At 41.7% G+C, this 12,716-nt stretch overlaps 1 protein-coding gene across 2 annotated transcripts in view; it reads right to left on the bottom strand.

Annotated features, from left to right (window-relative positions):
- Positions 1-12,716, bottom strand: part of Egfr (epidermal growth factor receptor) — a 202,143-nt gene that overhangs the window by 52,824 nt on the left and 136,603 nt on the right. For both annotated transcript variants that reach the window (XM_027949385.2, XM_027949387.2), the window contains exons 6-14: positions 12,319-12,437; positions 10,639-10,780; positions 8,970-9,086; positions 8,281-8,407; positions 8,110-8,183; positions 7,201-7,291; positions 3,602-3,801; positions 2,319-2,451; positions 467-557 (exon numbers count right to left, since the gene is read on the bottom strand). In XM_027949385.2, the coding sequence (XP_027805186.2) occupies positions 467-557; positions 2,319-2,451; positions 3,602-3,801; positions 7,201-7,291; positions 8,110-8,183; positions 8,281-8,407; positions 8,970-9,086; positions 10,639-10,780; positions 12,319-12,437 (1,094 nt within the window). The remainder of the gene's footprint in view (positions 1-466; positions 558-2,318; positions 2,452-3,601; positions 3,802-7,200; positions 7,292-8,109; positions 8,184-8,280; positions 8,408-8,969; positions 9,087-10,638; positions 10,781-12,318; positions 12,438-12,716) is intronic.

The following is a 12,716-nucleotide window of genomic DNA, read 5'->3' as shown; positions in this document are numbered from 1 at the left end:
ATTCTGGAAGGCACTGGATGCACTTATAATTCTCCCCAAACTCCCTGGGCTCCCTGAGAGAAAGAACAAGGAAACTGATGATGCCATCCACTGAGAGGCTTTTTAAAAAGGGCAGGGTGTGCAGCTCAGTGGTAGAGCACCTATGGGTTTGGTCCCCAGTAGCAAAAAAAAAAAAAAAAGTGAAAAGTGGCTGAGAATGAACCAAAGTCTACCACAGCTTTCCTGTGCTCTGGTGAAGAAATGGTCATGGTTAAATGTGCTTGGGGTGCTGGAGTGGAAAGGTAAAGGTTGTCACAGGTGTGATATGTCACTCTCACACAGCCACACTGCCACAGCTTACAGATCTTGCCCATTTCTTCTCTGGGAGCTGGGCTTGGATGGTTATCCTTCCAGTTAAGGAAATGCAAGTTACCACTGTTTCTGCTCCTGTGAAAGGAGAGTGCATAACAGCAGAGGGACTCCTTACCCGGCCTGTGCAGGTTATGTTCATGGTCTGGGGCAGACATTCCGGATGGCACTGGATGCACTCGGAATTCTCCACAAACTCCCTGGGCTCCCTGAGAGAAGGAAAAAGAAAACTGATGATGCTATCCCCTGAGAGGCTCTTCCAGATGCAGGTGGATAGGACCCTAACAGGTGACACAAATCACTGCTCCCAGTAAGGCAGAAAAGTTTTAGATAAAGGTCAAAGAGTTGGGACTCAGAGACTATTCTATATATATTACAATGACTGTATCAACTGAATCTTTGGTCATCTTCTCCCAGAAAAATAAACATACAAGCTTCATTTAAACTAAAGATATCTTCCCTGTGTTTTTCCAAAAACCTAGTTTCTGATATATTAGGTTAGCAAGCCAAAAATGAAGAGAAAAAGTGGTTTAATGAGGCTCCTCCCTCTAATAACAGCTCTATGAATATTTAAATTAATATGGATAGAAAAGCTTACTGTAGGTAAAGGAAGGAGGGGTAGCCAACTAGCTTAATGGCTATTACTCAAAATGGTACGTGTTGAAAACAGGTATGAAAAATTTTGCTTGTACTATTTTCAACCTTCCTCAAGATTTGTAGATAATAGCAAGAAGCTGATGCTTGAATGAAAAGACAAATAGTGTGAGAGCTGTTATGAAGACTGAAATCTCCCTGGAATTAACTCTAAATCTTCACTCCAAGCAGAAAACAAGGACTGTTTACACCCAACAAAATATGTCATGGGACCTCCTTTAGACAAATGGCATCATTTAAACTATGACACAGTGGTGTTTTTCTGTGCTTCATCTCTGGGTCAAATTCCCTGCTAGGGAGACAGTCTTCCAAAGGGTACTGCTGAACACCAGGATTCTCCACTCTAGTGGAAAGGCATGGGTCACGGGATATGATTATTTTAATTACCTTGTCCCCTAAAAGAGACTTGAAAACTAAAAACTCACATGAGAGTCTATTTGTGGCAATAAGGACTGCACCAGTTTCTTATTTGAAAGAGCACTCACTCTCAGTAATGCAAATCATTCTGAGTCTAGCAGCTAAAGGACTGCATTGAATTTGGTCTTCCCATCCTGTCTCTGAGTATTTTGGGATCCAAGCTGTGGTCTATGCCTAATGTGAAACAGGAAGGAAAATTTCCTACATCCCACCTGTAATTCCTATGGCTCTTCTCTATCAAACTTTCCCTTTCTCTTTTTTTAAAATTTATCTGCTTATCTATCCTTCAATTTGACTTTCCAATTAATTTGTTTTAGTCATTACTTCTAGTCATTCAAAGTTTTACATTAATCTTGAGATTCTCAGAGTATCTTTGTATTGATTGCAATGAAATTAAACAAACATCATACAGATTATTTCTTTCCTTATCTCTAGTTATATTTAAAGCTATTTCTATGGTTCAATGTTCACTGCATATGGGGGCACATAAAACAAAAATCAAACAGGAAATATGATTTGCATTAATGGATTTTGACACACCAGAAAAAGTGAATGGTAAAGAAGGGACCAATGACATTCTCTTGGCCACTGGAACAACCTGTGACTGTTCTATTTGCCTTAGGAACATTGCACAACTTAGAAAAATATACACTATTTCCAGGGAAAAAAATTCCATAAAGTATTGGGTTGGATTAGTTAATAATGAAAAAAAAAAAGCTTCCTTCATATCATGATGAACAGTTTAGCAAAAAATTAACACACAAGCAAACAAACTAAAAAGGTAACAACAAAGGAAAAAGAAAGAAAGGAAGAGAATCAATTTGAATAATCAAAATCTATAACAACAACCCTGTGACTGATTTGATCAAGACAAGGGTAATGAAAGAACAGCATCTCACCCCTCCAGAATGTTGCACTTCTCTACACACTCCTTGCCTCGGCTGACATTTTGGCAGGAGACGCAGTCTCTGGGCTCAGGGCCCCAGCAGCCCTCAGATGAGCACAAGGGATTACAGAAGTGGCCTCTGTTCTCTGTGGAGACACAGTGAGTCACAGGAGTCAGTTACAGAATAAGGACCAGAGGGAGAAGAAGACACAACACTTTGGAAGGAGGCTATGTGCTCTACACAGACCAGCTGGGGGCTATTGAAAGGAGTAGGCACCAAGGCCATCTGCAGGCTCCCTCCTCCCTGCTGGGTGTCAAGAGTACCCTGGACCAGACTTGGTGGTAGTTTGTTCTCACAGCTGACAGAAATAACAGGGAAGGTTATAGTCAAGGCTGGGTGCTAGGTACCATGACCAGAGAACTTTATAATGCAGAATTTTCATTTAATTCTTTCATGAGCAACTGTGTAATAGGAATCACCATTTTATAGGTAAGAAAGTAAAAAATCTACAAAACTAATTGGCCAAGTTCTCAAAGCCCAGGAGGGTCAGACCAGCACTGGAACTTAGATCTGCTTCTGCATAAGGCCAGGTCTCACCACAAGGCTGGGTGCATTTGCCAGCTTAAAAGCTAACGTATGAAGATAAAATCAGAATAGAAAATGTTACTGTGAAATATCATCCCATTCCTGTGTGTATGTGTATGCCCAGGTGCATGTCTGTCCATGTGTGCTATCATGCCTAGGTATAGTCATCAGAGGCTGAAATGAGCAGGAGTAACCTACAGCTAAAGTATAACATAAGTAATACTGAATTTAATGGTTTTTTTGTTTGTTTTTTTGGTACTAGGGATTGAACTCAGGGGCACTCAACCACAGAACCACATCCCAGCCCTATTTTGTATTTTATTTAGAGACAGGGTCTCACTGAGTTGTTAAGTGCCTCGCTGTTGCTGAGTCTGACTTTGAACTCACGATCACCCTGTCTCAGCCTCTCGAGCTGCTGGGATTACAGGCATGTGCCACTACACCTGGTTAAATTTAGTTTTTTTAAATTGCAAATAATCGGTAGCCTAAACTTAAGAGCAAATTATTCTATGAAATGAGAATGATCTCGAGGTAATTCTGGTGAATTTCACATCGTATCTTCACAATTTGGAATATACACATTTCATTTGCTTCTTAAGGAATAAAAAAAGTAATACAAATGTTTGGGAATGGTCCTTCAATATTCCACCTAAAAAAAAACTGACCCACAGGAATCATTTGCACAATTGAAATGAAAACTGATCACTTACTGCAGTCTTTTTGATCTCTGTTGTTTATAATTTTGGTTTTCTGACTGGAAGTCCCAAATAGTTTTTTCCAGTTTATTGTGTTTGCATAGCACAAATTTCGGTTTCCTGAAATTATCACATCTCCATCACTTATCTCCTTCAGGGAGCGTAATCCCAAGGATGTTATGTTCAGGCCAACAACTGCTAGAGAAAACTGACCACTAAATTGGGGAAAAGAAAAATAACCTTGTGAACAATGATGCAAACAACATATCACTAAAAACTTTATTTTGTTGTTCAGGACCACTTAGATTTACTACCATCTTCCAATGATTGTAAGTTATGTTGTGAAAGGTATACATTATAGTTTTGGAAACTGCAAGTGGGTAAGTAGTTTATTTTTTTGGCACCATGGATTAAACCCAGGGATACTTTACCAATGAGCCACATCCCCAGCCTTTTTTTTTTAATGTTTTATTTTGAGACAGGGTCTTTCTAAAGTTGCTTAGGGACTTGCTAAGTTGCTAAGGCTGGGTATGAACTTGTGATCCTCCTGCCTCGACCTCCTGAGATGCTATGATTACAGATGTGTGCCACACTACCTGGCTGCAAGAAGTTTTTTTAAGCTTTTCTAAGGACAAGCCAGTTCCTCATTCCTTTAGTATCTTCAACCTCAGAAACAGACTTGAAGGGGAGCTGAATAAATACCTTCATGACATTTTATTTACTACACTTTAATTTTTTTTAGAAATTGGAAACACGCTTCACCTCTGAAAACCCCAAAGGTATTTTAAAGGCTATAAGTTTGTCTGTCCATCCATCAATCTAACCACCTACCAGTTACCCAGTCATATACTTACTGAACAAATATTTGTGGTACTATGTGCTAAATTCTATGTAGATTAAATACGTGTTTCCTACTCTCAAGGAACCCTTTATCTAGAAGTGAAATAACCATATAAGCAGAGTATTTGAGCCTAGAGAGATGAATGAAGCAAAACTAAGAGCCATTACAGAATCATGGAATATTTAAACAGTTCTGAAAAGGAGGGACATGATGCTTGAGGCTGTCACCTGGAGAGCAGGACCCCTGATATTTTCCTTTATGCTAGGACTTTACAAGGTATTCAATATGTGTGCATCAATTGGATGAAAGAGATTGAGATGAAAGGAAGAAGTTCCAAACCACCTGGGTTGGATGCTGAGAGTCGTGGCCTGTTGCACATAAATGTACAGGTGGGGAGGACTGGTAGATGGTGTGGAGGGTGGATGAGGCTGGAGCACAGAAGATCTTGCACTGTTCAGGGGAAACTTGGATTGCTGTTTGTGACTGACTAGAAACCACAGGGGAAAAATCTGCACTTGTAGGAAGCTCACTGGACAAGAGGATGTGGAACAGACCAGTTGAAACAAGACTTAAGTGAAGAGTCTTCTAATTAAAGTGTTAAGTGGCAAAGGTTTAAAGGATAATTTGGCAGCCCTTCTCTCCCTGTTCTTCTCCTCCCCATCTTTTCTCCTTTCCTTTCCCTCTTTTCCTACAACATGGCTCCTGAGAAGCAGAAGGCCCTGTGCAAGATACCTATATCCACTACTGCTAGGAACTCTCTCCCTGCCAAGACACCAAGGGCAAGGCTGGGTCTTTTTTTTTTTATTCACGTGATTTAAATGGTTTAATTTAAATTAGGTAAACAGCTGTTAAGGATTGTTTTTAAAGGAGGTTAACAGATCTGTTTGTTTACTTTCACCTTTCCTTTTCATTATATTTAATAATTCTGTTCAGGATAATGTAATGTTACATAATTTCTTTTTAGCATCATTGCCAGAATTCCTATCTTCATCCCAGTGCCGGTGAAGACAAAGATAAAACCAAACTACAGCTTCTTTGATAGCTATCACAGTAAACTGTATAAACTGATGCATCAATGAATAATAACTCAACAAGTAATGCTCATTCAAGGAGTTGATTTATTTTGGGAAGAAATGGACATATTGATAGATTCCTCCACTTTGAACTGCTTGCAGAACTTGCCTGGACTATGTATCACTTGTATGCATTGTGATCTATCTGTTGGTGCAGCGAATTGTGGTAGTGCTGGCATATCTTTGCTGATGGTGTCACCAGTGATACAATTTTTCCAAAGGAGCCGTCAATTGGCTTGGTGTTGTGGCATTTCTGTATCCTCTTCCCTTCTGCTAGTGATGGTCTAAAATTTGGGGGCCAACAGAGGTGAGGCAAAGAACCTCACCCCCCCCACTGGTGCATAGGCCTATCCACAAGTATGGCTGTATGCTGGACTGGTAGTCAGTGACGGGTATGATCCAATTGCAGTGGTACCAACCGAAGACAGGAGGCTGACGCCTAGAGGTCAGATCATCTGATGACGGGTAAGGACTGAAAAACCAGCCTCTATCTCAGAGCAAAGCTGTCCAAGGAAGGGACATGGCCTTTGTCCTTGGAAAAACCCACAGAGCACTCCTAGGCACATTCCCACCCTGCTAAGTTGTTTATCTACAGGAGAGATCTGCTGCGCCAGGTGTCCCTGACTCAGTCAGGCTAAGTGGGGATCCATAGCAACCCCCTAGCAGCCACCAATCAGCATGAGACAGGGAAATACCTGGGATGCCAGATAACCCTCCCAGTAGTTTATGGTAGTTGATAACCTGTTGGGAAACCATGTAGTTCAGCACGTACACCCCTCTTGGCTTAAACCAATCAGTTCAAACGAATACCCCTTTTGTATTGACCAATCACCCCTATCTAACTTGTTCCCATCAGTGAATGTGCTAATCATGTTTTAGAGTTGTTGTTTGACTTTCCCGCGGTGTGAGGTGATTTGTTATGCTGTATGTGAAGTCCCTGCCCTTTTCAAAGAATGTATATAAGCTCTGTTCAAGGGGCTCTTTGTTCTTTGCTCCTCTGAAGTGAGCTCTGAGCCCCAGCATGCTGGACCCCCAATAAACCCTTTGCTGTTGCATGAGACAGTCTCTTGGTGGTCTTTTCCTCTGACGTTCGCCCGACCTTTTCAGGACCATATGTTGAATTGGACAACTTAACAGGCACGGTCCCTAAGCCACATTGCTTGTTGTTTAATTAATCAGAAGGGGGGAGATGCTGAGAGCCATAGCCAAGTAGGAATGACGCATGGCAATTTCCTTGTCAGCCTACCCAATGTTGCTTAGAGGGAGGACTCTCCATTGTGGAAATGGGCTTGCCTTGGACGCAGGTCATTTGCAGTGACATTGCATGAATGTCATCTAGCCTGTACTTTTCAGAGAGTCAAGGACATCAAAGACATGGTAAGACACAGGAATTAACACAGATTGGAGGAGACTAAGAAGATATAAGGGGTAACTGCAGTGTGAGAAGTTGGAGTGAACAGTGAGAGAGATTCATGGAAAAACTGGTAAGCCCAATAAAGCCTGTAATTTAGTTAACAATGTCAACTTTTTCATTTTGATCCTTGTACCTGCTCATGCAATACTTTGTTAACCTTAAGGAAAGCTGGGTGAAGGATATATATGGGAAGTCTTTGTACTAGTGTGGAAACTCTCGTGTAAGTCTAATTTCAAACTAAATTAACAGAGAGTAATCTATCAGGCTTTGGCTGTGGTCCACTTACTGTTGCTTTGTCCTGCCACGTATGATTTCTAGGTTCTCAAAAGCATGGAGGTCAGTCCTGTTTTCAGGCCAAGCTTGAATCAGCAAAAACCCTAGAAGGCAGAATAAAGACTCAGACATGTACCATTTAGATTTTCTTTTCTTCCTTCCTTTCTTTTTTTTTTTCCTATTTCTTTTTGTATGAACCATTATTGTAGGATTCTCATTAAACTCTCCCAGGATAGTGAATATTTGTTTGGATTGTGCTCTTATCCTCTTCACTGAGGACATGAACATATGAATAGATGAAAGTCAAGGCAAAATTCCACTCCCCTGCTACATCTCTTCTACTGCCCCACTCCCACCTACTAGGCTGTGAAACAGCTCTGATGGCCCTTTGGGGGCTTTATATCTGATCCCCCCAAGTGGACTCCTACCTTACAGACAACAAATTTCAAATATTTTTCTTATTTAGTTCCAATTTTAAACAAACCTTGCTTTGGGTCTAACTATTCCCTTTGTAGAGATGAAGAAAGTGGAGCTCAGATATCAATCATGGACCCAAGGTATGCCAGAGGCCAAGCAGGGATTTAAAGTTTAGCTTATAGGGCTTGAGAGCTCCTACTGTCCCTCATCTTCTCGATCTTCCCTTCCCTCCACCCAGTGCGGTTCCTGGCCCATCAAGGGGGCTGGTCTGACCTGGGGAGAACAAGGAATTAAACATGTTCACACCAAGTTGTGAGTGACCCCGGCCATGGCTTCAAATATTCATATGTAGGGGAAACTGAATTTTTGAAAAGTATCAAAGAAGCAATTGATGGTGGTGAATCTCAGAAGAAATGTTTTTATGCCAGGGGAAAAAGAGATTGACCAAAGTTCCCTATAAAACTCTGATGTCCCACTTGTGCTCCTAGGATATGGCAGCACAAACCTGTTATTTCCTTTACGGTTTTTAGAATATCCAGTTCCTTTGGATCTAGAGGAGGAGTACGTGTGAAGGAGTCCCTGAAAGAAATGGCAGAATGATTATTAATTATCTGTCTTTACCAGTTAAAACAGCAGATTTTCTTTTCTCTGCACAAGTAACCTAACTATTACTTACCCTCTAAATGCCACTGGCAGGATATGAAGATCTCCACTGATAGAAGTGCAGTTTTTGAAGTGCTTTATGTTTGTAGCATTTATGGAAAGTGTGTCTTTAAATTCACCAATTCCTATTCCGTTACAAACTGTTAAGAGAGATGTTTGTTATATTCACATTTGATGAATTAAAATGAACTGGAGTTTCACAGGCAGAGGGTAGCAGAAAGGGAATTCCTGCCCTGAGAACCCCTCCCACCATGCTATCGTTCGTTCATTTGACAAACACTGAGGGGAAGCCTGCTAGGTACCAGGACATGCAAGCTTGGGAGTTACAATGGTGAAAGGAGATGCTGGTCTTATGACAGCCCTCACTGGGCTTGAATCCTTCTCCTCATGCTTTCCCACTTGAGTAGTATAGTCCAAAGGCTCCCAAAGACTCTTGCCCCTCCCCTTTTTTGCCCACCATAGCACACCTGGGCCACAGGTGCTGCCACTGAGCACAACTCTAACCAGAGAACTCCCCTGACCAAATCTTCCATGCCTACTGTTACCCTAACCTGGCTTCCCAGATTTATCTTATACTTTAAAGAAACAATATATTTTATTATTATTAGAAGAGTAGGATGTGTCCCCGTGGAGGTGGACAATAGTGGCCAGCCTCAGGGTAAGGGAGGAAGCCCTGACCACACACATGCTGCAGGCTCCTACCTTTGCGACACGGCCCTTCACACTTCTTACACTTGCGGACACCATCCTCCTCCATTTCATAGCTGTCAGAACCACAGGCACGGACACAGGAGCCATGATCTGTCACCACATAGTTCCCTGAGAAAGAGACAAAGAAAGGAAGGTGGCAAAGGCAGCAGCAGGTGTCCTGGGCCTCCCAGGGACATCCTACGTCCTGTGGTACAAGGTCCCTGATCCTTGAGTTGAATTTATTTGAGCACAGAGAAGGAAAGGCTACAAACAGAAAGAGAACTGAGTTCAATAGCTTTCGAGACTGCAATATGGAGAAATACAGATGCTTCATCATAGCCGGAAAACAATCCTCATCAGGTGAAAGCATTGATTTGAAGCTCAGTTTTCTCCATAGTTCTCCGTGGGCTTCATCTTCAGGACTTAGACTTAAATCTTGAATCTTTATTAGATCTGTAAACCTAAACACAACCATTCTCCCACAAAACTGGCTGCATTTGAGGCTGCATTTCATTCCTGCAGCTTTGCCCATCCATCTTTCTGATGTAGCTGCATGTCCCTTTGCAAGGAGGTACAAAGGCTAGATAAGTAAGTTTTGCATCCAGAGAGATACCTCAGTCCTTTCCTCCATTTCCCTTCACACACATAATTTATTTCTTTAAAATTAATGTCATCACTATTTTTAAAGAAACTCTCTATATTCCTACAGTAGATCCACCAAAAAAAATATTTACTGGACATTGGTAATTTTCCTGTAAACTGTTGCTCTTGTTATCTTAGGCCCTGAATGTTTTCATGGATTTTTTAAAGCTCTATTAAAAGTTAGATCCTATGTATGTCATAATTGTGGCAACGTTTTCTTTATCTTACCTTGCAATTTACATTACAATGGTCTATTATTCTATTTGCATAGAATTTTTTTTTCTGTACAGAGTTTGAAATTTTTCATGCACACGAATCCAGCAGGGTAATTTCTGCCTTTCATAGTTGTTCTTTTACATTGTCCCCTAATCTCCTTTCTAGAAATCAAGAGCCCTTTAATTAGACATTGTTTCACTTTCTCTGTTCAGAAATAATTCAGGTCACCCTTTCCCTGCAGCCACCAGTGGGATGCAAATATAAATAAGCAAAACCCAAACCCAAACAAATGAAATAAAAAAAAAAAAAAAAAAGCTTCTGCAATACTTCCAAGAGGAATGATTTCACCATAATTTGAACCACTTAAGAAGGCTGCAGATCTGCTCTTCTCTGTAATTAGGTCTGTTAAATACCTGGTTGGTATAAGAACAAAACAATGAAATGACCCAAAGAACTGTGGTTTTGTGCTAATCAGACAACCGAACACTCTGGACTACTGCAGCTGGCCTTTATTTTTGGGGGACAGAGTGACAGGTGTGTTTCCTGTTATGCAGTTGAGCCACCATAGACACTAGAACCAATACAGACGACGCTGCCCCATAAGCAGAGCCTGAAGCCTTAGTGCTCCTTGGCACTCATCTGGGCTTCACCTCCACACCTGATCAGCATGTGTTCACCCGCCTGAGAACAAGGCAAACACAGAGCCCCAAAGAGCACCCAAGGCAGTACCTGAACCCCCCACGGAGCTCAAGGATTCCTGTAGAAGACAAAAGAGGATATGGATGCCTGACAACTCAAAGGGTTTCCCAGGTGAGGCACTCACGGGGACACTTCTTCACACAGGTGGCACCGAAGCTATACTTCCCCTCGGGGTTGACATCCATCTGGTATGTGGTGGGGTTGTACAGCATAAGTGGTGGACAGGTGTCCTTGCATGTTGCTTCATCTCGGAACTTGCGGCAGACCTGCACAGGAGGGACACAGGCCTGATGGAGCTGGGCAAGGATACTCAGTGCCCCAAAATCAAGGAAGCAAGGTGTTTTGTCTTCAGGATAGAAAGGCTTAGAAAGCTCAGTGCTCAGGTGTTCAATCAGAGTAGAAAAATCTAGTAATGACCTTTGGTAGAGTCAGAACTTTCTCTCAAGAATATGATTTTTCTTAAACAGATTGTCCTGGCTATAATAGTTTACAAATTATGATCAGAGAAAATATATCTCTATTAATTTTCAAATGACAAGAGTTAAGACATTTTAGTGATAACCATTGTTTTGAAATTCAATGTACATTGTATTTCCTTTATAAAGAATACTCGAGGATGCATTTTAAAATTTATGGATAAACTGAAGAAAGACTTCACTAGGAAAGGTGCTATGTAACAAGGGTTATTTTCCCTGAAAACTTCCATTGGAACTGGCCCACCCCAGACCAACCAGTTTGAAATCCCTAGGGTTGGGCCCAGTCTCTGGAATTTCAGAATCTTCCCTTTGTTGAAACCACTGAAAGACCAGCTTAGGGTGGGCCTCTTTCTGGAGTCTGAGCAGATCTCACTACACTTGAGTATTGACCCTGGGAATTGTAACCTCCAGGCCAGATGTGTCTAGGACTTCTGAAATGAAATACCACAGTGTACACGGGTGACAAGGCTTTTGTAAGTTATCTATAGTAGCAGAGATAAGAGTGAAATGCTTCAAGACCCCTTAGGGGTAGGGTGTAGACTAAGAGGCATTGGAACTGTGGTAGAAAGAAGAGAAGGATGAGGGACAGGAGACCCAAATATCATACTATTGAAGATCAGGAAAGCTCTGGATGGATCCCTTAGGAGACTGTTTTGGTTTGGATAAGAGGTGTCCCCCAAAAGCTCTTGTGGGAATGAAGGAGGTTAAATGATGCAATTATGAGATTTTTAACCTAAAAATGGATTAATCCATTTGATGGATTAATAATTTTAAAGAATTGCTGTACTGGGTTATCACTGTAGGCAGGTGGGACATGGCTAGAGGAGGTGAGTCACTTTATATCTTGTCCCCCTGGCTCCTTCCTCTCTCCCTCTACTTCCTGGATACCATGAGATGAGCAGTTTTCTTCTACTACCCTTCCACAGTGATGTTCTGCCTCACCTTGCCCCAGAGCAATGTAGCTGGCCAGCCATGGACTGAAACTGTGAGTCCAGAACAAACTTATTCTTCTCTAAATTGTTCTTGTCAGGTACTTTGTTCACAGTAACAGAAAGCTGACTAGCATAGGGATCTCACAGTATCAAGGGAAACAATAAACAGTGTGATGCTATTTTTATTGGCAATAACACATATACAGTATTTAGTGCTTATTCTGTGCCTAGTTCCTGGTGATGAATGCCAAGGGTATTATGCTATATCTGTGATTGCCAATATTAATCCACAAACGTCTCCCACAGGAAGCCCCTGTCATGGTCGGTGTTGGGGGTGGCAGTGTACAGCAGTTGTGGACCAATTCCAAAAGAAGCAGAAGGGAAGCTTGGTCTTACCAGGCAGTCGCTCTCCCGGGGCCCCGTGCAGCCAGCTGCACACTGGTTGTGACAGCAGTCACTGGGGGACTTGCCACGGCATCGCCCTGAACACTGCTGGGCACAGATGATCTTGGTCACTGAAAAAGAATAAAGATCACCTGAGAGCTGAGTCAAGGGGAAGGCAAACATCATTTCCCAGGGAAAATTAAAGAGCACTTGCAAAGGTAATGGAAAAAGTGGGGAGAAATGATGAATACAGTGATGTGGTGATTCTGTGATTCAAGATCTCAGGCATTCATGTTCAGCCAAACTCAATCCTGTCATGACCTGCCTCACGGTACCTTTTATTTATTTATTTATTTTTAATTGCTTAGAAGAACTGATCAATCAAGACCTTCTTAATAATTAGACATTAG

This window comes from Marmota flaviventris, chromosome 1, assembly GCF_047511675.1.
Source record: "Marmota flaviventris isolate mMarFla1 chromosome 1, mMarFla1.hap1, whole genome shotgun sequence".
Taxonomy (NCBI): domain Eukaryota; kingdom Metazoa; phylum Chordata; class Mammalia; order Rodentia; family Sciuridae; genus Marmota; species Marmota flaviventris.
Note: the sequence above shows the minus strand (reverse complement) of the source record. Positions and strands in the feature narration are given on the sequence as shown.